The 26471-nt window shown below is 42.9% G+C and overlaps 1 protein-coding gene across 5 annotated transcripts in view; it reads left to right on the forward strand.

Moving 5' to 3' along the window:
* The window catches only part of LOC137517650 (uncharacterized), a 57195-nt gene that overhangs the window by 27819 nt on the left and 2905 nt on the right, over positions 1-26471 (forward strand). For 2 of the 5 annotated variants that reach the window (XM_068234645.1, XM_068234644.1), the window contains 4 exons: positions 11754-12046; positions 12130-12278; positions 14453-14600; positions 17188-17285. In XM_068234645.1, the coding sequence (XP_068090746.1) occupies positions 12001-12046; positions 12130-12278; positions 14453-14600; positions 17188-17285 (441 nt within the window). In that variant the 5' untranslated portion in view covers positions 11754-12000. The remainder of the gene's footprint in view (positions 1-11753; positions 12047-12129; positions 12279-14452; positions 14601-17187; positions 17286-26471) is intronic. The other 3 variants (XM_068234642.1, XM_068234643.1, XM_068234646.1) reach the window with 2 other exon arrangements.

Consider the following 26471-nt stretch of genomic DNA (forward strand, 5'->3'; position numbering starts at 1 on the left):
TGTCAAGGTCTGCAATAGCGGTGGATTTAGTGAATATAAGGTCGAGAGTGTGACGTGCAGTGTGAGTGGGGGCGTTGGTGTGTTGTACTAGTCCAAGTGAGTTGGCAATGGTGAGTAGCCAGGTCACAGCGGAGTTCTGGGCTTCATCAATGGGAATATTGAAATCCCCAAGGATGATGGTGGGGAGGTCAGAGGAGAGGATGTGAGGGAGCCAGGAAGCAAGGTCATCGAGAAATTGTGGGGTGGAGCCTGGAGGACAGTATAAGACCGCAACAATGGCAGGGAGGGGGTGGTAGAGGCGGATGGTGTGGGTCTCGAATGATGTGAATTGTAGGGAGGTAGGTGGGGTTAGGACACGGAAGGTGCTGGATGGGGAGAGGAGCAGACCCACCCCTCCCCCAGTCCTGTTGTCTGGTCTGGGGGTGTGACTAAGGTGAAGCCCACCATAGGAGAGGGCAGCCTCTGCGGCAGAGTCAGAGGGGGTGAGCCATGTCTCAGTGAGTGCTAGGATGGTGAGGGATTTGGAGAGGAAGAGGTCGTGGACTGCTGTAAGTTTATTGCGGACGGATCTGGCATTCCAGAGACCGCAGGGTAGGGGGAGCATGTGTTTGTAGGTGGGATGGATGGAAATAAGGTTGGAGCGAGGATGGGTGTTGAGGTTATTTGCGGACAGAGGGCTGGGAAGTGTATGAAGCAGGTCAGCAGGGGATGCTTGTCTGGCAGCAGGCTGTGGTCCAGGATTGGGTGATATATCACCAGCTGCAAGTAAGAGTAGGAGGGAGAGAGTAAGCAAATGTGAAAGACTTCTTTCCTTTCACCAATCGTGGCTCTGCAGATTCCGACTGGTATCTGCGGTAGGGGGGCACGCACTTGTGCACGGTAGCGGCAGCAGGAGAGGACATTTTAATATGTCCTGTGGTCCATTAAGAGAGACCAACAGGACATTTTAAAATGTAGTGCGTGCGGGTACTGGTTAAAATTTACTATAAATTACTTTGTTCCTATGTAGCTTTCACAGCAGGTAGTAAGATTCTGCCAAATTTGACTGTTTTAGGCAAGTCCTCATGGAGGATCTTTAAAGAGGAACTCCAGTGAAAATAATTTAATTAAAAAAAGTGCTTCATTTTTACAATAATTATGTATAAATGATTTAGTCAGTGTTTTCTCATTGTAAAATCTTTCCTCTCCCAGATTCACATTCTGACATGTAATACATGGTGACATTGTTACTGTGAGCAAGTTATGTAGCTGTTTCTAGCTGCTCTGGCTGTTACAGACAGCTTTAAACAGCCATTTCCTGTCTGTGAACATTGTTACATTGTGGCAGTTTGCCCAGAGTACCGCGGTATTCAGAGCCTCTTGTGGGAGAGGTTTCAGCACAAAATTAGTCACACAGCGCCCCCTGATGGTCTGTTTGTGAAAATCATTGTATTTCTCATGTAAAAGGGGGTATCAGCTACTGATTGGGATAAAGTTCAATTCTTGGTTGGAGTTTCTCTTTAAGGTTTTCTTATTTTTAATGGCAGTATCTGAATGGCAGTTGCTCAGTCCAACTGCCAAAATAATGTGCTAAGGAGGCTGCCCAGTATCTTTGTAAAGATACTTTCCAGGGAGTGGATAGGGAGAGTAAATAGATAACAATAACCCCTGAAACCTAGAGCAAATTCTGCAATTAAAAAATAAGTATACTAGAAAAAAATACTCATAAACTTATATCTCCAGCCATTATCAAATTCATACAAGCTGCCCCAACTACGGTAAATCTCGAAGTTTTTTTTTAAATCTTGACATGATTCCTGTCTGATGATTCACTTAAAGTGGACCCAAATTAAAAATACAAGATTTCAGAAATAAAATCTATTTTCTAAATTATAATAATAAATAGCAGCCTTTTTTCAGCTGCATGATGACAAATATAAAATATTTTACATTTATTGGAGGAACCCCTCCCTTCTTTTCAAATTGCCGGGATTTTTCCGGCAAACTAGTGGAGTAGATGGTGTCTGGCAATGGAGGAATTGCTAATGGCTGCCCCCAGTATAACCCTAGCTATGAAAAGAGAAGCGTGAAAAGCATGCACTGAAATGCTCATAGGTTTGAAGGAGTGTTTATTTATCTTTGTATGTGTCAGAGTGGTGCAACTAAATATTTTTAATTAAAAAATTTTTTGGTTTGGGTCCGCTTTAATGCTGTAACACTGAACTCAATGGGAGCTCCAGCAAAAGCATCTTTAAATGTTGAGCCTCTTATTAGTTCATTAACTTAGACCAATCAGAATTCATAGTAGGGATGGGTTCTCATTGGTCCATATCAGTTGAACAATGGAAAGCGCAAGTGGGAAATACTTAATCAAATTAGATCATAGGATCTGCCTGCTTCAATTGACAGACTAGCTAAAGTTACAGGTGTATAAAGTCCCCCCCCCCCCCCCCAAAAAAAAACAAAAACTAGAAAAGAGTAAGAAAAGGAGAACAGCGCATAAAAAAGAGAGTAAAGACTACAGCCTGGGGAATGCTGGCAGTGGGAGGATGAGGGCATAAAAGGCATGTTCCTACTCCATCTGGTCTTCATTCTACTGTCCCCAACCATCCAGTCACCTATCTATTCTACACCAGCAAGTGGGCACCAAAGTAGTTTGTATAACTGGGTACCCACTTTTGTTAATTCCATCCTGCTCCCCACAAAAGTCCACATCATTTACAATCTTCCATTAAAGGGACACTGTAGGGGGGTCGGGGGAAAATGAGTTGAAGTTACCCGGGGCTTCTAATGGTCCCCTGCAGACATCCTGTGCCCGCGCAGCCACTCCCCAATGCTCTGGCCCCGCCTCTGGTTCACTTCTGGAATTTCAGACTTTAAAGTCTGAAAACCACTGCGCCTGCGTTGCCCTGTCCTTACTCCCGCTGATGGCACTAGGAGCGTACTGCGCAGGCCCAATATGGTCTGTACCTGCGCCATGCGCTCCTGGTGACATCAGGGGAAGCGAGGACACGGCAACGCAGGCGCAGTGGTTTTCAGACTTTAACCTTCTGCCGCCCGTGTCACGCCAGTAGGCGTGGCCGCGGCGGCAGCCCCAGGACCGCCTAACGTCAATTGGCGTAAAGTCCTGGGGCTCTGTTTTGCATGAGATCGCGCGCATGGTGCGCGCGCATCTCATGCTCGGAGGGCGGAGCTCCGCCCCGCCTTCAGTCTCCGAGCGGCTATTGCCGCTCGGGAGACTGTTAGACGGCGATCACGCCGTCTATTTACTTGGTGCAGCGCTGCGATGAGCAGCAGCGCTGCACTGGGGACAGCCGTGTGACACGGCTGTCCCCATGGGGGACAAGAGAGCGATCGGCTCTCATAGGCAGAAGCCTATGACAGCCGATCGCCGTAATTGGCCGGCTGTGGGGAGGGAGGGAGCGAGGGAGGGAAGGGATTTAAAGGGAAGGTTCAAGCAAAAAAAAAAAATGAGGTTCACTTACTTGGGGCTTCTACCAGCCCCATGTAGCCATCCTGTGCCCTCGTAGTCACTCACTGCTGCTCCAGTCCCCCGCTGGCAGCTTTCTGACCTCGGAGGTCAGGGCCACATTGCATACATTTTTACGCATTCTAGCTAGTGCAGGAACAAAAATGTACGCGTTGCACCACTAACGCGTAAAAATGTATGCGTTAATGTTCCTGCACTAGCGGGAATGTGTAAAAATGTACGCAATTCGGCCCTGACCTCCGAGGTCAGAAAGCTGCCAGCGGGGGACTGGAGCAGCAGTGAGTGACTACGAGGGCACAGGATGGCTGCATAGGGCTGGTAGAAGCCCCAGGTAAGTGAAACTCATTTTTTTTTTTTGCTTGGACCTTCCCTTTAAAGAAAGAGGGTTTTTTTTTTAAAAAAGTGACAACACAAATATTTATAAAAAATAAAAATAAACATGGGGGGAGCGATCAGACCCCACCAACAGAAAGCTCTGTTGGTGGGAAGAAAAGGGGGGGGGGGGGGAATCACTTGTGTGCTGAGTTGTGCAGCCCTGCAGCTTGGCCTTAAAGCTGCAGTGGCCAATTTTGCTAAAAATGGCCTGGTCACTAGGGGGGTTTAGCCCTGCAGTCCTCAAGTAGTTAAAGTCTGAAATTCCAGAAGTGAACCAGAGGCGGGGCCAGAACATTGGGGAGTGGCTGCGCGGGCACAGGATGTCTGCAGGGGACCATTAGAAGCCCCGGGTAACTTCAACTCATTTTCATCCGACCCCCCTACAGTATCCCTTTAAGGGGAGATTCGTTTTGTATCATTGATTAACATAGGTGCCCAGTCCCTTTGAAGATCAATATTTGGTATAGTCTAATTATAAGTTTCTTACAGTAGAAACGTGGATCCAGGAGCACCAAATTAGGCGTGTACAGTTCGGTGTGCCCTGGTCCTCCCCCCCAGTACCAAGGGGTCACTGTAATGCAAGCTCTTCAAAGGACTGGCACCACACAATGTATTATAGCTCAGTGAGATTTATTGCAGCATAGAGCAATAACCAGCAACGACGGGCACCTATGTTAATCAATGATACAAAACAAATCTTTCCTTAAGGGAGAGTTGTAAATGATGTGGACTTTTTGTGGGGAGCAGGATGGAATTAACAAAAGTGGGTGCCCAGTTATACAAACTACTTTGGTGCCCTCTTGCTCCATGGCGGGGGCAGCACGGTGGCATAGTGGTTAGTGCTCTCGCCTTGCAGCGCTGGGTCCCTGGTTCGAATCCCAGCCAGGGCACTATCTGCAAAGAGTTTGTATGTTCTCTCCGTTTCTGCGTGGGTTTCCTCCGGGCACTCCGGTTTCCTCCCATAATCCAAAAACATACGGATAAGTTAATTGGCTCCCCCTAAAATTGGCCCTAGACTACAGTACTTACACTACATAATATAGACATATGGCAATGGTAGGGACTAGATTGTGAGCTCCTTTGAGGGACAGTTAGTGACAATATATATATATATATATATATATATATATATACACTGTACAGCGCTGCGTAATATGTCAGCGCTATATAAATACTAAATAATAATAATAATAATAATGCTGCAATAAATCTCACTGAGCTATAATACATTGTGTGGTGCCGGTCCTTTGAAGAGCTTGTAAGTTTCTTACAGTTAAATGTTGACTTTTTCCAGACTGCAGCTATGTTTTTCTTTTTTTTTTGTGGTTGCAAAGACATGAGCAACCAACTTTAATCAAGATAGGTGACATTTTGGGGTTTTTCTCCCAAGAAGGATTCTTTGGGGCATTTTCGAAATTATTTACTTATTACAGTACACATTACCTAAAGTTTTTGGTGCCACAGCCATTTGACTTTGATGCAGGTCCAGCAGATGTGGAGCTGTAATCCCCTTGCCCCACAACATCATAAGCAAAAGGTTTCTTTTTCTAATTTGAAAGGTGGGAGAAATCATTTCATAAAGACCTTATACTATATATCAACAATATTATCAGACCGCAGCCTGTCCATCATGCTCCGAGCCTGGAAACCTTCAAACACCTTTTTGGACTAACCTATAATTTGCTGAAGGTGGAAGTGGAGGCTCACTGCCTCATCTGCTAACTCCTGCGCCTCCTTTCCTAGTGTTTATATACCCCACTACCCTCTAGATCAGTCTGTCTCACTCATGGTTCCCTGAAACCCTAGGGTTCCTTGAGGACTTTTCAGGGTTCCCCTGGCATTTTTACCTTTCGAGGTGAGCTGCCTCTGCTGGCAGGTTGAGAACGTTTTAAAATGCCCCGAACTTCTCAATGTCCTTTCTCAATGTCCTTTAATTCTTCATTTCTTGAATTCTAGCTTCCCTATTTGTTCTTTACTTGTGCACTGTCCTTAGGACTGTTATGACACGTTACATTGATGATGGATAAAATGTGGCATGTGGGATGCTAGAACTAAGGATGTTTGTACAGCAGATAAAGAGGATAGAGAAAGCCCCTGTATCAGTTTTAACCACGTTTTGTTCATAGGTGGTCTTGTGGCAGTCCTAGATCGGAAGTGCCAGGAGTACGGTCAGTCCTTGACTTATTTTTGTTGTTAGCCGATGAGGAGTGCCATTTGAGCATTGTTTTGCACTTTTTGGGACTATGGTCTTAAGAGTAAACTGCTCAATGGGCGGAGCAATTATGGGTGGGGGCGCCCACACTTAAATGTGTATTTATACCTGTGTATGTACGCTTCATTGCTGTTTTACACCTAATGAAGGATGTTTTATCCGTAACACAGAAGGTTGATTGCAGCCAGTAGTGTGCCGTCTCTTCATTTACATGGATGTTAGGTCCAGGTATTCACACACCTGAGAAGCTGTTAACCAAGCACTGTGTTGTTGTATAGAGAAAGCCCTAACACTGGGCAACTATAATGGTGAGTGCAATAATGGAGGACATGATATAGGTGTCCTGTAAAGGGGAGACATGGAATGGGGACTATTACAATAATAAACTGTTTAACGTTGCCCACTTTTACTGACAAATCCTACTACAAAATACATTTCCTCTCCGCCCGTTAATGCAGAGGTTCCCTGGGTTCCTCCAGGGTAAAAAATAACTGTGCTAGATTGTAAGCTTACAAGGGCAGGGACCTCTTCCTATTGTTTCTTATTTTGCTGTAATTTGCCATATGAACCAGTGTTAGTGATTTCTTAAACTACACATCAACTGTGTATGTACAATATTTGTACTAGTTTTGCTGGATGTCATGATCATACATTGTTTTGAACTCCTCATGTATCTATGTTCCTCAATATTTGTTTTGTACTATGTACAGTTGTACAGAAGATATTGCACTATATAAATAAAATAATAATAAAAAAAGAATAATAATTATAGTGGTAAAATAATAATAATAACAACAATAACAATAATAACTGTATCGGGACTGAGGTCAGGCTGATACAGGACCCACTTGTCACTCTAGGGCAGAGGTGCCCACATTTTTCCGGCTTGTGAGCCACTTTAAAAATTAGCAAGTCAAAATGATCTACCTATGAACAATTTTAGGAGCACAGTTGTATATACAGAATGGAAAATGTAGTGCGGTTAGGATCTACCATAAAGTCCTTTGCGATCTACCCAATGGGCATCCTGCTCTAGGGTTATTGCTAAGCACACTGTGCATTTTAATAGTTTATAAATTATGGTTCATTTAGAGTCTACCATCTAAGGCATCTGAAGGCCTTGGGATTTTCTAGATCTGGTATAAAATTAGGAGAAGCCCATAGTGGATTTTGTAGATAGAGTGACTAGCAGCTTAGTTTCTACTTCTATTACTTTCCATAGCAGGCCTGTGCCCAGGCACCCCTTCTTTAAATATTCAGTAAAAGGGCCCTTTAGGTGTGCAAAGGAAGCCCCACCCCAGTTGTGAGAAGATCTGTGCACCACACTCAAGAAACTCCATCTACCCATGGGAAGCTCCACCCCCGCCTGGGACACTTTGTAGTGAAGAGGCTCCGAACAGGAATTCCAGTGTGGTCATTCTGTCAGCTGTGTGGGAGCAAGTAAGATGGAGTCTCCCTGACAGCTGCACCCACTGTGACCTCTCCATCCCCAGCACCCAGAGTAGCCTCTCCTTCCACCTAGAAACCACAGTGACCCCTCCCTCCCCAGCATTGATCCTGCCTCCCCCAGCACCCACACTGACCTCCCCCTCCCCCAGCAGCCACAGTAACCTTCTCAATCACCCACACTGGCGTATCCCTCCCCAGCATCCACAGTGACCTTTCCCTCCCCCAGCAGCATCCCTTCTGTCTCCAGCAGCACCCACAGGGACCCCCCCACCCCAGAAGCACCTACAGTGACCTCTCCCATACCCAGCACCCACAGTGACCTCTTCCAACACCCAGCATCCACAGTGATATCTCCCTTTCCCAGCAACTGCACTGACCTCTACCTCCCTCAGCACCCACAATGACCTTTCCCTCCCCCAGAACCCACAGCGAACTCTCCCTCCCCCCGCACCCACAGTGACTTCTCCCTCTCCCAGGAAAACACAATGCCCTCTCCCTCCCAAGCACCCACAATGACCTGTCCCTCCCCAGCACCCACACTGACCTCTCCCTCCCTCAGCACCCACCATGAACTCCACTTCCTCCAGCACCAACACAGACCCTTCGTGGTCCGCACCCTGTACCAAACCATGACCTGTACCCACATGACACCCAGTACCTAGCCATTATATGCACCTAGTACAATTCCATGGCCTGCACCCAAATAGCACCCAGTACCCACCCATGGTCCGAGCCCATATGACACCCAGTGCTCTCCCATGGCACATATCCAGACCCCACATAGCACACACTACTCACTTACATACACCCAGCACCCACTCTTGGCCTTTACACAGCAATCACATGGCCTCCTGTACCAATTAGCACTCACATGGCACCCACTACTGTTTAGCACTATGTGCTACTCATTCAGCATCCAATACTGCTTAGCACCCACTGCAAATTAACATGCAATGCGACTTAGCATCCACTACACCTTAGCACAAACTGGACCTTGGTGCCCATTGCAGCTTTACACAGACTGTACATTAGCACCTCAGCACCCACTGCAACTTAGCACAAACTGGACCTTTGCACTTTGCATCTTACCACCCACTGCATCTGGGCACCCACTGCACCTTGGCACTTACTGCAATTTTGCACCTACTAATGCTTAGCAACCACTGCATATTGGTGACCACTTCTTCTTTGCCTGAAAAGGAGCTTGAGTGCTGATCAAGAGGGAAAGAGGGATGAGAGGGAAGTCTGTGCCTACATCAGACTCCACTGTACCCATTCTAATAGTGGGCACCTATCACTGCTGATTTGAGGGTGGTGGAGCCAAAAGACTTTGGTTGGAAGAAAACACAAAGTCTGCCTGATACTGCTATAAAGGAGGAGTGCAAAGACTGCCTAATAGTGCTTTCTGGAGAGGGGGTATTACATACTCAATTTAGCATGATTGCTTGGGGCCTCTTTTTCAAATTTGAGCACCACCCCTTTGAGGATCCTCTGCACAGCCTTGTTCCATAGTGGTACCCATAGTGGTACACACATGTTCTAACTGCACTCATTTTTTTTTCAATAGATTCTGCCTTTCTCAGATTAATTAAAAAACTTTTTGCTGTGAATTATGTGACCTCAATAGTAATAACTCTAATTCACTGAGGTTACAGGAATGGTTGTTTAGGTATGAATCATGTGAGGCTACGAACACTTTCCTTTATAAAATCTTGTGCAGGTCTTCTTTTCACGTTCTCCAACCAGAGATATTTGAATAGTCATCACAACCCCTTATCACAGTGCTAACAATGGTAAGCACTATTATATAGACAGCACCTGGTCTTTCTTTTTTCGCTGGAGCTGTCATTCCCAAAATATGCTAATAATGTTATCTCTCACAGACTCGTTCCTTGTATACAAGTCTGACAGCTAGCAAGAGGGTTTGAGGAATATTAAAAACATTCATCATTAATCATGTTTTTCAGGAACAAACTTTTTACAAGGTTAACCCAAATAATTAAAACTCCACTGAGTTTTCAACTAAAGAGAAATGATAGCCCCACAGCTAGGTGCGGCAAGAAGGAATTTCCCCTGGAATGGTCCATCCTTGAACCATTGTAACTGATGTGACTTTGCCAGGGTTTCCAACATTCTTAAGGTGGCCACTAATGACTCAATCTTTTTCATCCAATTTTACTAAATCTAGATTGCATAAGGGTAAACTGAGTGAATATATTGAATGGATAATTTAGTCAGTCCCTTAAATGACATAGAAATGGCAAGATTGGATGAAAAAGATTGGATAATTAGTGGCCACCATTACATAGACAATTGGTAGAATGACATATACAATCCTGCTCCTGCCTTCATCACGTCAGTATTTGTATATGGGTATGGTTGGTAGCAGTGGATAATTCTTGCTGGAGAATCTACCTTTCATATAGAGGGGTGTTAGCCATAGTGTGCTGCTGCATTCTTCAGTGACAGTTTGGCTATACCTAATCACTGACTTTTTAATTCAACCGAGGTTGCCAGAAGGAAAGGTGATCTTATGTTTGTAAGTTTACTTGTCCTTTAACCACTTGTCGCGTTTGCAACAGTATATCTACGCCCTGTGGGAAGACTGTTCCTGTTCTGGGGATGTAGATACTCATCTTTGTCTTTTAGTTTCAAATGTTTTATTGGGTTAAATAAAACCAAATCAACAGTACAGCTTTGTAGTAATGCCCCAAATGAGGCTAATCTCAGGATATGCAAAACATAAAAACATACAAAGGTAACGGTACTACATATGCAGTCAACTCTCAATACAGGTATGTATAATGATATGGACATATAAGGCAGAGGTCATGAAAGTATATAGTACAGTTTCATATAGCAAATGCGCATGAGCAAAGGCCTACAAGGTTGGAGGCATTCATCCAGGGTTGCCATATTTTAATGAAAGAGTCAAAAGTATTCATCTTTGTCTTTTGATGCGCAGTGTGTGCGAAGGTGCACGCCCCCGAGACCCGCCCCTGCGGCGGTGTACTAGTACGAAGATTATTAGAACGCATTTCCCATTCACTGATATAAGTGTCTGTGATTAATGAGATATTGTAGCCATTGTTAAAACGAATGTTAACACGTACACGCGTTACTTCCTGTTAGCGTACTAACAGTACACAAAGGAAGATAATGTGGGGGACATCTTGTGGCCAAATAGTGAAATTACACATACATACACTTTTTTAATAAAAAATACATAAACATAACATTAAAATCATTATCCCATAGTTACAGAAAAAATTGTACATTTCTAAAAAAAAAAAAAAAAAAAAAAAAAAAAGACATTTAAAAAAAAATACATAAGTATACATAGTTCCTTAGGGACTAAACTTTCTAATTATATATGTCATGAGGGTATATTACTGTTAGTATTGCAAATAGGGGCTTGTAATTAGTGTCGGATGCAAAATGGGCAAAAAATACACAATTATTTCCAAGTAAAATATTGTCATCATACATTGTACTAGGGAAATATTGTTAACGTAATAGCTGGAACAAATGGGCAAATGAAATAGGGAGAGTTTTAATTACAGTAGCATGTGTTATTTTAAAACTATAATGGCCAAAAACTGAGAAATAATTATTTTTTTCAATTTTTTTCTTGTTATTCCCATTAAAAAGCATTAAGCATAAAAAAATTCTTAGGAAAACATACCACCCGAAGAAAGCCTAATTGGTGGCGAAAAAAACAAGGTATAGATCATTTTGTTGTGATAAGTAGTGATACCGTTATTGGTGAATGAAAGGGAGAAGAGCTGAAAGGTGAAAATTGCTCTTTTTCCTGGTTTCAGCATTAGAAACATTTTGTGTATCTATATTTTGCTGTATATCGGTATGTAGCCCCACATTCCCAGTGCATTCTGGGAGACCTGGCATTATTTTCACTGGCTTTGGACTTCTCATAACAAACTTTCTGCAGAGCTGCACCTGACAGGACTAAAGATGGGGCCACCCGTCATAAATTTCAAAATCTAAAAAAGGGAAAGAAAAAATTAAGGAATGAGTAAACTCTCACTAAATAATTCCTAAAAAATATTTTTAAACAAATTAAGCAATTTTATTTATTACATTATTTTCACTACAGTTCCTCTTGAAACAAATGAATGTTTGATAGATTGCTGTGGATAAGAACATTAGCTCTTTCTTTACACAATATAAGAAATAATAGATCCTATTACATAACTGAAGCCTGAAGAATGTTTCTGGTTTTGTTGTCAGGGTATTATTTGCACAGATCTTCAAATACCCAGGAATAAGAACAGGACACGTACAAAATTTCCCTAAAATACAGGCTGCAAGCAGGATAGTGTAGTGACAACACTGACAAGGGCTCACTTCTCCTTTTGAAGTCCTGTGAGTAACGCAGAGTTTCCCCCTCCCACACACCCATGACGACATAGGAAATCCCAGCCATGGGGTGTCAGAGAAACACAGATGCTGTCACACACACGCTGCTACAGCAGACATGCTGCTCACACAATGGCATCTCTCCTACTTCATTCTTGGGAATGGTAAGTTCTTGTTATTTCTTCTCACTTAGAGTATGTTCAGGTATGCTGAGTAGTAACTAAATAACAATGATTGTATTTTGCAGTGTGGTGTCTTCTCAGTGCCATGGAGAGCCGAGTGAACAGGACTGACTTGAAACTAGTATGCATTGACAATACACTTTTCTTGTGTTTATCAGCAAAAGAACAAACCTGTGTAGACACGTCACTGTGCATGACTGAGGGTGAAAAACAGGTGAGCAAATTCTCTATACCCAAATTTATTCAATAAGACAGCACAAAAAGCAGTGAACACGTGTATTCAGCATCTGGTTGGACTGTCTCTCTCCGTCTCTCTCTCTTATAAAAGTGGAAAAAGCAATTCAAATTCAAAGTGCTTCCTACGTTAGTACAGTTCAGCTTGGAGAAAACATACTACTACTTACCTATTTAATGTGCTACATAATCTTTAATCCAGACGGTTATTCAGGCCCGTCTTGCAAATAATCTCTTGTGTGTATAGCTGCCCGCCCCCCCCCCCCCTCCACCGACAACAATTCGAGATCTATCATGTTCAAATGAGGCCTTTCACCTCCCCCTCCGTTCCTCCATCTGTCCCCTTTCACACATCACATTTGTGTTGATTTCCATTTTTGCTAATTCGCATTTGCCGCATATGTAAACTTCACACAATAGGTGGAGAGCTAGTAATGCTCTCCTTGAGGTGTAGCTTGCACAATGTGGTCCTGGGCGGTGTGAGTGTCCAGGACCCCACCTGTATTGCACACCTATGTGTTTGTATTTTTTATATGCCATAGGTCAGTTGGCTTCCAAGTCACATATTAGTGGTAGAGCCCCTTTTGACTTGGAGGTACCTCATTGCGGTGAAAGGGTCTAGTATGGAATGCCTTTGCATGCAAACAATTTTGGAAGCGAACATCCTCCATTAATGTAACTGAATGCAAATTTAATGCAAGTTGTTTTATCATTACTAGATTTCCACCTATTGTGTGACATTGAGGATCTCTTTTTATTTTTGAGGTGTTAGTGTGCTCAGTGCAGCTCTTGCATAATTTGGTACTGCAGTTTGAATGCATGCACTGTGCCTTTTTTTTGCTGATGGGCTTCTGCAGAAGCTCTTACCTATTCAGTGTATCTTGTATGCTTGTGGGAGGAGGTTTTGTGGGAAATTTAATTAGTGAGGGGAGCAGGCCCCCACCCCCTACCCAGCCGTGAGAGCAGTTTTGGTGGCTGTCAGTGTCTATGCCTGTTCCTGCACCTCTTGAGCTGTAGCTTGCAGAGTGTGGTGCCGGACTGTGTGAGTGCCAAGGACCCACACCTCTGTGTTTGAATGTGAAGTTTAAAGGGATACTGTAGGGAGGTCAGGGGAAAATGAGTTGAACTTACCCGGGGCTTCTAATGGTCCCCCACAGACATCCTGTGTTGGCGCAGCCACTCACCGATGCTCCGGCCCCGCCTCCGGTTCACTTCTGGAATTTCAGACTTTAAAGTCTGAAAACCACTGCGCCTGCGTTGCCGTGTCCTCGATCCCGCTGATGTCATCAAGAGCGCACAGCGCAGGCCCAGTATGGTCTGTGTCTGCGCAGTACACTCCTGGTGACATCAGCGGGAGCAAGGACACGGGCGTGCAGGCGCAGTGGTTTTCTGACTTTAAAGTCAGAAATTCCAGAAGTGAACTGGAGGCGGGGCCAGAGCATCGGTGAGTGGCTGCGCCAATACAGGATGTCTGCGGGGGACCATTAGAAGCCCCGGGTAAGTTCAGCTCATTTTCCCCCGACCCCCCTACAGTATCCCTTTAAGCCTATTTTCACTATCCGTGAATTGTAGCTGTTTTCCACATGCAATATCGGATGCGGAATCATAGCCTATTGAAATCAATAGGCTGCATCCAAATCGCGTATTGAAAAAAATATATATAGTGCCAGTTTCTCGCAGACCGCATCCAAATCCCTATAGCTGTGCATAGCACGGCAATACTGATTCGGCTTCAGGACAACACTGTAGTAATCTGTAACTTAAAGGAAGCCCAAACAGTTAGCTATTAACAATAAATATTTGCACAATGCAGGTTGAGGGTGAAATGAAAGAAAAATATGACTACTAGAAAAGTCTTACGCCTTGTTTTCTCTTCCTCTTCCTACTATGCCACCCATGGGACTGTCCCTTAAGTGTGTAATGGTAGATACGGAGCACAGAGTAAAATGCCTCCTTGTATTTCAAAACACACATCCCAGCTGATGAATCTTTATTTGCCATATATGCAGGTGCCACAGTTTGCTAGGCTTCTGGAGACGTGGACAGGTGGTTGTTCATGTCTGGATATGGTAGTTGGACAGTACAGAAGGTATGCGATTGTTGTATTTAGTATCTATTCACATTAATAGAAAATATGTACATTTTTTTTTCCAGGAAAATAAGAGTAGTGAAGACAAATGGCTGTTACTGAGGCATTCCTTGTGTAGTGAGCCTGTCAGCAATTGTTTATTCACAGAAAATGGAGACTACAGATGCAGTCTTGAGAAGAGTCAAAATAAGACTGCAATTTATGACCTTAAAGGTATGACATTTATGTTATGACATTACCAGTATGTAATATTCATGCTCTTTTAAGCGACTCCTGAACTGACCCCAAAATTGATTAACTACACATGACTGTGTATTATGGGGTCCTAATGCTTACAAGTCTCTGCCCCGTGTTTTAGGCTCCGGTTGGAGACAGTTAGATGGGAGCCAAAAGAGCGTTGAATGCTCTGTTATGCTCCGAGCTCCCTTGGGTTGAGCGAACAAGAAGAAATTTACATTTTTATTGATCTCACCACAATCTCACAATTCTCGTGATTTTGGGCCCAATTTCACACCAAATTTAGAATTTTACATTGTAAATAGTGACAACTTCTGAGATTAATTGCAAAGCCTCCATACATGCGATTTTCTCCACGTTTGCTAGGTATGTTAGGGAGAATAATGGGGAAAAGACCAAAACAATTGTTTGAAAAGACTTTGCAGGTTTAAGAAAATTGATTTTAAAGTTAGGAAAGATGTTTTTCAAATGTGGTTAAATGACAGATTGCTGCAGTACACTCAATAATTTTTTTTATACGTTTTAACAAAATAGACAATGTGGTGTCCCCCTTTCCAAGCCTTTTAAACCCTTAAAGAGAAACTCCGACCAAGAATTGAACTTTATCCCAATCAGTAGCTGATACCCACTTTTACATGAAAAATATAATGATTTTCACAAACAGACCATCAGGGGGCGCTGTATGACTGATTTTGTGCTGAAACCCCTCCCACAAGAGGCTCTGGTACTCTGGGCAAACTGCCACAATGTAACAATGACACACACAGGAAATGGCTGTTTATAGCTGTCTGTTAAAGCCAGAACAGCTACATAATCTGCCCACAGTAACAATGTCACCATGTAATACATGTCAGAATGTGAATCTGGGAGAGGAAAGATTTTACAATGAGCAAAACTCTGACTAAATCATGTATACATAATTATTGTAAAAATTAAGCACCTTTTTATATTAAATTATTTTCACTGGAGTTCCTCTTTAATGCCCATGCAAGCTGGGTTAGCCTGAACTCAGAGCCAGGACCGTCTGAGCAATACCAGTCTGTCTGACTCTCCTGCCAAGATATGTGGGACTCTAGAAGAAAGGGGTAGGGCAACAACCCACACATGTGTGGATAGGTCCTGGGGTGGCTGAGGATGAGCCCCATAGTACATGATACACAGAAGGCTTTGGGGGAGAGACACAGGCTTTCCCGATCTCCTCTTCCAGAGTCCCCCATATCATGGACCATGCAGGCTACAGTGGCATAACCACAATTCCTGGGGTCTCCCTAGAAAAACTTTGATAGAGCCCCCGCCTTTTCACCCCCCCCCCCCTTGCCTTCCCTTGGTGCCCTTCACAGCCTTGAGGCCCATCTCACAAGGGTCATAAAAGAAGTGTGGCCATCATGATCTTCACACCCATAACAATGTTATATGTCTGCACTGTTCTGAGGAAGGGGACCCTGCGTGCCCCTGAAACAATTGTCAACTTATGGTGTTTGACACATGAATTGAAGAACTAAAACTACATACTGCTTTTATAAAGCCTGGTGTGCTATCTGGAATCCTTGACCTGCACACCCATAACAAGTGTAGCCACAAGAACACCTGATCTGAAGTATAGTTCCCCGTATCAGAGGAAGGGAAGTTTAGTAGTTGCCTTCCCCCAGCTCTGGGCCCCCCTACTATCTCAGAGGCTGTTCCCCTCTAGTTACACCCCTGAGGCTAATACTGTATAGCTCAGGGCACAGATCCGCATGTGGTCCAGACTCCTAATTATGGCTATTCCAGCCTATGTAAACAACTACGCAATGTGGGTAAGCACCATCTCAAAAACAATATATATATATATATACAGTAGCATAGAAACAATAATACAAATTATAATGTATGCCACCAAACTGAAATCACTACAGAAAGCAGAACCTCATAAACACCGCATCAAACTGGATAGGGCAAAAAAAAATCAATTCATCATTTATTGAACAACAACCAATTAAAAACCATTAAAAACACCCAATAAGGGGAGACAGGGCATATACAGTAGGGTATATTGAATATTGCCATGTGATAAATATAACATGGAGTACAATAGAGGATTCAAAAAGTGCAATGTGTACAGTACAATCTTGTGCAGCAAATCTGCATACCATACAATACTATACAGTATACACAATAAAAAGTGCAATAGGGCATAAATAATCACCAGTAAATAAATATGAGTCAAAGTGCATGTGAAGAATATAAAGTTGATACAGAAAGATGACCAAGACACATATAAGAGCGTTAATAGCAAGTAAGATTAGTGCAAAACCTCTCCAGAAAACACAGCTTAGGTACAAGTAGAAACAGAAAGTGCAACAGTGCGAATAGAGATTTGAAAAAGAGGAAGAGAATCCAGCCAAGGATAGAGTGCTGCTCCGTGAGCCCTTACCTCCATTTTTGCAATTCGCCAGATTGTTGGCTTCCTCAGAGCAGCTCTGAGGTACTACTTGTTCAATAAATGAAGAATTACTATAATATTGGGAGCTGTGTAGCTGTGTAGGGTCTAATTTATTTTATTGATTTATTTTGATAATTCTAGATTGTTGGACACACACCTCGAAGACATCAAACCTTACTACTGAAGTCAGATTTTCTCTTCTTCTTCTGTTATCCTTTGTGACACTGTTTCTCAGTTATGTAAGTATGCCTGTGTATAGCATGTAGTCATATTCATTGTTAAAAATAAAAATTATAACTTCACTAGAGATTTGCTAAGTGATTGGTGTTTTTTTTAAAAACAAAACAAAACTGTAATTATCACTAACACTTATTAAGTGAGTGATAATGATCACTTTAGGCAACAGCTTTCCTGATTAAACTCGGTGGGGTATGTCTTTTTTTCAGCCCAAATAACTATGTAGCTTAAAGGGAATCTGAACTGAGTAAAATTATTTAAAATAAACACAAGTACCTGCAAATGAATATTATATACTGTACTTACCTCACTGTTAGGTCCTCTCAGAAGCTCACCCTGTTCTAATAACAATCTCTTTCAATGCTGACTAGATCTAGTCGGAGCTGGAAGCCTTAGGGCCCTTTTCCACTATACCATTTGTTGTCAGTTATAAATGAAAGAACAACTGATGTGCAAGGTGATGTCCATGTTTCCCTATGGCTCAAGTGGGTGATATAACAGGTTAACAGAGTGCTGAACTGTTAGTGGGCCATCCCCATATTAAAAATGGAGGGCAATAAATTTAATCCACAATGGACAAACAAGAAGTAGGACAGGAGAAAGGGATTGATGAGTATACTGCGCTGGAGGTATGACACATCTATGTTTATTTTGACTTTAATTTTTCTGTTTTAATAAATATTTGCTGTACAGACATAAGGTACTGTATAATGGAATGTGCCCTACTGTAGAGAATAGTCAAAACTCTGTTAAAAAATACTATTAAGTTGTATTCAAAAATACTATTAAGTTGTATTCATTATCTTATGTTAATCTCCCCTTTAATGCTGGGAATACACAATAAGATTCAGTTGATTTACTGTCCGATCGATTTCTGACCGGTTTTCTTATCTTTTCTTATCAATTTCCATTCACTTCTATGAGAAAACGATCAGAAAAACAATCGAAAATAAGATCGGACATGTCGGAAATGATCTATCTGCTGAAAAAACTTATGGTGTATTCCCAGCATTAGGCTGAAATGTTAAAGATGCATTAGATGTAAGGCCCGGTCCTATAATGTGCCATAGCATGGATGTGCCTAGTAGGCGGTCCTTTCAAAATCAAATGCTGTAAATATCACTAGCTTGCTGCATTTCCTAAAATTCCTTTTATTTATCAATCCTGCAATGTCTGGAATGTTAATTAGGAATGAATCTTATGTTTAAGTATCAGTTAACAAAAAAGGACTAACGGTCCATAGAACTTAACGGAAAAAAGTGAATACATTGCAAAGTCAGAATTAAAAAAATAGAAGATAGATTAAGAAACGATTGATACTCGCCATGTAATTCATTCATATTGTTTGATCAAAAATTAGCCTGCTAGTCATTATCTTTACTACTGGCAGACAGGGAAAAAAATTAACCAGCACCAACTGCCGTTATCTATAAACACACCCACTAGGAATATGATAAAATAAAAGGTTGTTTTATCTATATATGCACAGAGGGAAGTAACAGCTTACATGGCAGTTGGAAACAGCTGTTATTTCACATAATGCTACAAGGATCATAAACCGGAAGCTGCCATGACAATGGCCATGACATTAGGCATGGGAGGAGCCATGATATCACGCATGGAAGGTGCTTCACCACAATATTAGTCACACAGACCCTCCTGATCAATTATTCAAGAAATGGTCAAGATTTCTTATGGGATAGGGGGTAACTATTGGCTACTGATTGGGATGAAGTTCAATTCTGGGGTAAAATCCCTCTTTAAAGTTGGCTGAAGAGACCGATAGTGACCGCCTCAGCTGGTAATCCTGCCCACACAATCACGGAGAGAACCTACAAGCTCCATGCAGACAGTGTCCAGGCTCAGATTCAAACCTGGTACTTTTGAGTTGAAAATAGAAAGCAGTCAGAGGTCCCCCAGGATACTGACCATTATGGAATGGTTGATTAAGGTAGATCTTATATACTCCATGGAAGAGTTTAGCGCTACCAGATAGGACAGAATCCATATATTTGTGATCACCTGGGCCAATGGGTGGCATTTAAAAGTTCAGAAAACTATGATAGACTGATGAGATGGAGTTATTAATGAGGTACTTTTTCAAATGTGCCGATCCTCTGATCTATAGTAAAGATGGCCCGAACTGCTCGCCGGCGAACGGTTCCCGGCGAACTGTAGGTTCGTGTTCGCGGAGAACTGCGGACTTTTCCGGAAGTTCGATTCGCCCCCATAGTGCATCATTAGGGTCAACTTTGACCCTCTACATCACAGTCAGCGGGCACATTGTAGCCAATCAGGCTACACTCCCTCCTGGAGCCCCACTCCCCCTTATAAAAGGCAGGCAGTGTCAGGCATTGGACTCATTCGTGTGCCTGCAGTAATTAGAGAAGGGAGAGCTGCTGTGCAGAGACCTATAGGGAAAGCTTAGTTAGGCTCTTGTAGGCTTCTTAGCTTGCTCCTTGCTGATTTTTATTGCTAAAAAAGCACCCCTCAACAGCTCTTTTGAGAGCTAATCTTGTTCTTGTGATTTTTGTGTGTGTGTGTGTGTCCCACAGACACTTGTGTTGCATAGACAGCCTTGGTAATTCCTACTGTGTGTGCCACTGCCAGGCCCAGCACATTTAGTGACTACCTGTGTGTGTGAGACAGGTGCACATTGTAATACCCATCACTGCATATACCTACCAGTTGTTCACTTCAGTCCACCCACCTACCTATGTGAGCGCACGCAGTGTCACTGTGCCTGTCCGGTACCTGTCTGTGTGTGACAGATGCACATTATAATACCCATCACTGCATATACCTACCTGTTGTTCACTTCAGTGCACCCACCCACCTACGTGAGCGCACGCAGTGTGATATTCAATACCACCAGTTACTGTACCTGTTCACGGTACGTGTGTGTGACAGGTGCACATTTGTAATACCCATCACTGCATATACCTACCTGTTGTGTTCAGTGCACCCACCTACCTACGTGAGTGCATGCAGTGTGATATACCACTCCGTGCATACCTGTTAACTGCACCTGTGACATTGTATTAGTCAAGTCAGTGCATACCTTTCACTTCCTCCCCCCCAATATGGACAAAACAAAAGGCAGAAGCAGGCCACCTGGCAGGTCTGTTCAAGGTCGCGCTGTCGTGATTTTGTGCGGCCCACAACGTAAATACAGTGTTCAGAAGAAGGCACGTGCCATCAACCCCCAATATTGTCAGGACGTAGTTGACTATTTAACACAGAACACCTCATCTTTCTCAGCTTCTGCACAGAAGCGTGACATATCTTCCTCCTCCTGCTCTGATTCTGGCACCCCACTTAACACTCAGTCAGCCACCACCACCAAAGTGCCATCACCCCAGGGCCCAGCGGTGTGGACATTTTTGTGTGTGTCTGCCTCAGATGAGAGCAATGCTATCTGCACTCTCTGCCACTGAAAATTGAGCCGTGGAAAGACCAAGACCCGCGTAGGGACAACTTCCTTACGAAGGCACATGATTACAAAGCACAAACTGCAATGGGATGACCACCTGAGGAAAAGCAGCACGCAATAGCAAAGCCACACACCGCAGTGGAAGATACCAGGCCGCAATTTTTTCTCAAAAAAGGCGATACCTAAACTGTACAGTGATGTTGAAAGGCAAGTGGTGACATCTCTGGCACACAGGATTGGGTGAAGGGTCCATCTGACCATGGATGCCTGGTCTGCAATGCACGCTCAGGCCTGCCCCAAGACTAAGTAAGTCCCCACACACGCCATCTCTGCCTGCATGCCGTGTGACTGCCTGCCCCAAGACTAAGTCGCTCCCCACACAGCATCTCTGCCCGCAGGCCCGCTGACTGCCTTCTCTGCCACCACCAACAGGGTCCAGGACTCCAGGTGAATAATTTTTCTGGTGCGTGTACATGCCTGCCTAATTTTTCTGGCTGCACTGTAGCTGCAACAACAACGTCATCATTACCTTGCCGCGGTGAAGGGGCTTGCGTATCACAATGAAGCAATGACCAAAGGCTATATGAGTGTGTGGGGGGGGGGGAAGGGGGCACACCCACGATAATAAGGTCGTTGCTTCATTGTGGACAGACCAGATTTGATCAGCTGGACAGTTACTGTTCTGTCATTCAGCTACCTCAGCCCGGCGACCATATGAGCTGGAAAGCCGCCATCACCTGCACTCTCGTCATGGTGCGCACCAGTCCAGCACGGCCGTCACTACACAAACAGCTGTTTGTGGTGCGTTAACACAGTGAGTTTGGTGTGTCAGTGTGAAGCAGTACTCTAATTACACTCCCTGATTGATGTATACACATGCAAGATGTTTTAAAGTACTTTAGGCCTCCAATTTAGCATGCAATGTGATTTCTGCCCATAAAACGCTGCTTTGTGTCAAATCCAGATTTTTCCCCGGGACTTTTTGTATCTATCCCACTCATCCATGCAAAAACTCACATGTTAGACCACTTGAAACATCTTTTCCATCACTTTTCTGGCCAGCATAAGTGTTTTTAGTTTTCAAAGTTCGCCTCCCCATTGAACTCTATTGTGGTTCGCGAAAGTTCGCGAACCTAAAATCGGAGGTTCGGGCCATCTCTAATATATAGCAGCTGCATAAAGGAACATGGTATGACTGCATAATTCATATACTGGTATACCCTGATCACTCTTACCTTACTTTATGCTAACATTCCCCTCCCTCCCCTCTATTATCCTGTTTCCTACCAGTTTTGCCTAAACACAAGCAGCTTCCTATTTAACTGACTAAGTAGAAATATTTCATCGTGGTCTATGTGTAATTATGAAGGGATCACCCCACTTACCCGTAAATGTGACCGTTGTTGGGATACCAATATTGGACTCCCACATGCTTTGTGTTTTTTGTGTGCTGTCAGGAATTTGTGGTGATATGTATGCTGTGTGTGTTTCTTAAAGGATACGTGAGCTGAAATAATATTTGCTGTTTACTTACCTGGGGCTTCCTCCAGCCCCTAAAAGCATCTGTGTCCATTGCCGCAGCTCCGCCATCAGCCACTCTTCTGGGGTATCCTTCGTAGCTGCAGCCGACGAAGCCAGGTGGCTTCCATGCATGCGCAAAGGGCACACGCATGCCACTAGCAGTTGCGCTCCAGTAGCCGTGAGCATTCCGGGAGCATTCTGGATTTTATACTTTCATTTGTTCTACAATTATTACTGCATTGTAGTTAGCGTCTTATTAGTATATATTCGCATCACTTCTGGTTTCTTGCAATATTACATATTGGATTTGTTCTCTTTTGCAACCATATCCTGTATATACTACGACTTCACTATTTGTATATGATGATTATAGATATCTTTTGATTGCTGGATATATATATATATATATATATATATATATATGACTTTTTTCTGTATTTGATGCAAATAAAATTACACATATGATGAATAAACTCCACAGTGCTATAGGGGTGTGTAGAGGGAGGGTGTTTATTGAGGATCAAACAATCTGAAATGAGATGGAGGACACCCTTTTACTAAGGCAGGATCAGTGCAACTACCACAACAACTTGTATAAAACAACATCATATTACTCAGAAATCATATCTGAGCAAATACAGTGAAGCATATCACTGCTAACAACAATCAGCATTCTGCATAACATGTGCTCATCATCTCTGCCACATGCAATTACCTAACAGCACTGCATTGAGTTTAAGGGAAGCTGTGCAGTGACTACAATTCTTTCCACTCTTTATTTAGCACATGAGAGATCAGGTAGATGCGTAACCAGTAAAGTTTAGTAAAACTAAAAAGAATCACCATACCTTGAATGAGACACGCTTTTACTAGGGCAGGATCAGTGCACCAACCAAGAAAGTACAACTGGTTCTACCTCCCTCAGGAAGTGCAGCAGCTATGCTGGAGGGAACTGTGTACCCTCTCTATAGAATCCCTGGATTATATGAATATAAGAAACTGACATGAAAACATTTTAATGTGCCATTTTACAAAAATCATTTTGAAACATAAAAATAGAAAGCAGTCACCCTGGTTCCACTAAGCCACCCCAGCATATACAAAGTAATCTATTTAACCGGTCTATAGTGCTGTGACAGCGCTCCTCTTCTTTTCTACAATTTAAACATAGAAAAAACAATCGCACATAGTGCATTACTGTGAATCGCAAAGTACAGTTCCCCACACGTGCATAAGTGCTCAATTGTGCATCACTCGTGGTCTCTACAGCCCCTCCACACTAGCAGCTCACCAGATTGACACCACCTCACAGTCCAGGTGGGTCTAGCGCTTAGCCTATAGAGCGGCCAACTCCAATGACACTTCCACGATAGTTTAGTTCACAATTGGATGATCCATATTTAATGACAAGTTCCACATGAAAAACATATAAGAACACACATAGCATAAAACCGTTGGGCTAAAAGTTATGGCCTGCGCAATATCAGCGCACTCACTTGTGTAGGAAGATAACAGGCATTTCAGGCATTGCAGCCTAGCAATAAAGCTTCTCTGCTGGCGGTGTCGGCGTCCCGAACTTCCCCGCTCCTCGTGGCAGCCTGTCTCCTGACCTTCCAGATCCCAGTGACAACAGCGCTCCTGGTCACGCCCGACGCGTTTCGTCCAATGGACTCATCAGATCCCAGTGACGTCAGCGCTCCTGGTCACGCCCGACGCGTTTCGTCCAATGGACTCATCAGAGCCCTGATGAGTCCATTGGATGAAACGCGTCGGGCGTGACCAGGAGCGCTGACGTCACTGGGATCTGGAAGGTCAGGAGACAGGCTGCCACGAGGAGCGGGGAAGTTCGGGACGCCGACACCGCCAGCAGAGAAGCTTTATTGCTAGGCTGCAATGCCTGAAATGCCTGTTATCTTCCTACACAAGTGAGTGCGCTGATATTGCGCAGGCCATAACTTTTAGCCCAACGGTTTTATGCTATGTGTGTTCTTATATGTTTTTCATGTGGAACTTGTCATTAAATATGGATCATCCAATTGTGAACTAAACTATCGTGGAAGTGTCATTGGAGTTGGCCGCTCTATAGGCTAAGCGCTAGACCCACCTGGACTGTGAGGTGGTGTCAATCTGGTGAGCTGCTAGTGTGGAGGGGCTGTAGAGACCACGAGTGATGCACAATTGAGCACTTATGCACGTGTGGGGAACTGTACTTTGCGATTCACAGTAATGCACTATGTGCGATTGTTTTTTCTATGTTTAAATTGTAGAAAAGAAGAGGAGCGCTGTCACAGCACTATAGACTGATATTCAAGGACTTGTGATAGCGAACACTCGATTGAAGCATATGCTATTGCACCCGTTTGTACTTTGGCAGGCGCAGTTTGTGTTTATTATAGGTGAATCTATTTAACCACTTCAGTCTATCTGGACGGATATATCCATCCAGATAGGCTGCACTAACTGCCACTGGCCCCGCTCGTTCCCGCACGCGCTCCCGCCGCCTTCCGCTGCCCCGGAGATCAATGAATGGGAACACAGTTCTCATTCATTGATTTGTGTCTCCATATGAAAAACCGACAGCTTCTCTGAAAAGCCGCAATTTTTCTAAGTGTCACGTCATCCCTTCAGTTCCTGTAAGCAAGAGCTCTCGCTTACAGGAGGAATAACAAAAAAATCACTGTGGCCATCTTGTGGCCAAATAGTAAAACTACATCTACATATATATATATATATATATATATATATACATATATATATATATATATATATATATATATATATATATATAAAATATACACAATCAATTACATTTAAAAGTATCTGTTTACCTCCCCACTCCAAGCAACCCCAAATAACGTTAAAAAAAAATTACAATTAAAAAAAAATCAGAAATAGTTACCTAAGGGTCTGAACTTTTTTTTTATTATGCATGTCAAGAAATTATATTACTATAATTTTTTAAAATTATAAGCTTGTAAATAGTAATGGACGCAAATTGAAAAAAATGCACCTTTATTTACAAATTGATGCGACATTGTTATAGGGACATAATTTAAATAGTGTAATAACTGGGACAACTGGGCAAATAAAATACGTGGGGTTTAATTATGGTAGCATGTATTATTTTAAAGCTCTATTGGCTGAAACCTGAGAAATATTGAATGTTTTCAATTTTTTTTCCTAATATTCCCGTTAAAATGCATTTAGAAAAAATAATTCTTAGCAAATGTACCACCCAATGAAAGCCTAATTGGTGGCGGAGAAAACAAGATATAGATCAATTAATTGTGATAAGTAATGATATAGTTATTGGTGAATGAATGGGAGGTGAACGTTGCTCGGATGCATAAGGTGAAACAACACTGAAGGCTGAAGTGGTTAAAGTGGACCTGATCACTGAACTTCCTCTCTGCTCTAAAAGATAAGCAACAGCATAATAACCTTTAAAGAATAAAATTTCTTTGTTACAGCTTACATAACTCCTGCAATAAATCTGCTGTGTGTCTACTTCCTGCCTTCATGGAAGCAGACAAGGGGTTAACATCCTGTGCTTACATAATAGTTGTGCTGAGACAGCTGATAGATCAAATTACACTTGTGATTACTTGAAGAAGAGGGGGAATTAGACAGGCTCTTCTCTCTAAAAACACACGGTGTGCATTTCTCTCTTTCCTTTTGTCCTGTGCACGAGTTCAGGTACACTTTAAAATGGCCTTGAAGTAAAAGTACTTTTATAATTATGTGGTCCAACCTTGACATTTTACATCAGAAACAAAAACATTTTGAGGCATGAAATGTGGTCATGTAGATCCTTGTTTCCCTGCACTGGAAAGCGACATTTTATATCACGTAGATATGTTTGACATTCTCCAGCAAGACGTTGTTCCCCTTAGACAGATTTCCTTTTTAAGGTCATTGCGTAGGAAAATGTCAGTGGCAGGTTCTGCTTTTCCACATTGGTTTCATACAGACACTCAGACTTGCAGAGTGACCAGTGACAAAAATAAATGCTCATAAACATTTTAGTATCACTTCTAACAAACCTTTCAGTTTCAGCTGCCCCATTCAGATGTGATAGTGAGCCATGAACAAACCTGGTAGGACAATTTACACAAGGCTTGGTAATTACTAACTGGAAAAAAGATATTGGGGCTTTTTTGTATCTCTCATTAAAGAGAAATTCCAGCTTTGCTTAGTTAATAGGAAATCGGATGTGATGAGCAAAAAAAAGTAA

The sequence above is a fragment of the Hyperolius riggenbachi genome, chromosome 5 (genome assembly GCF_040937935.1).
Source record: "Hyperolius riggenbachi isolate aHypRig1 chromosome 5, aHypRig1.pri, whole genome shotgun sequence".
Classification (NCBI taxonomy): Eukaryota; Metazoa; Chordata; class Amphibia; order Anura; family Hyperoliidae; genus Hyperolius; species Hyperolius riggenbachi.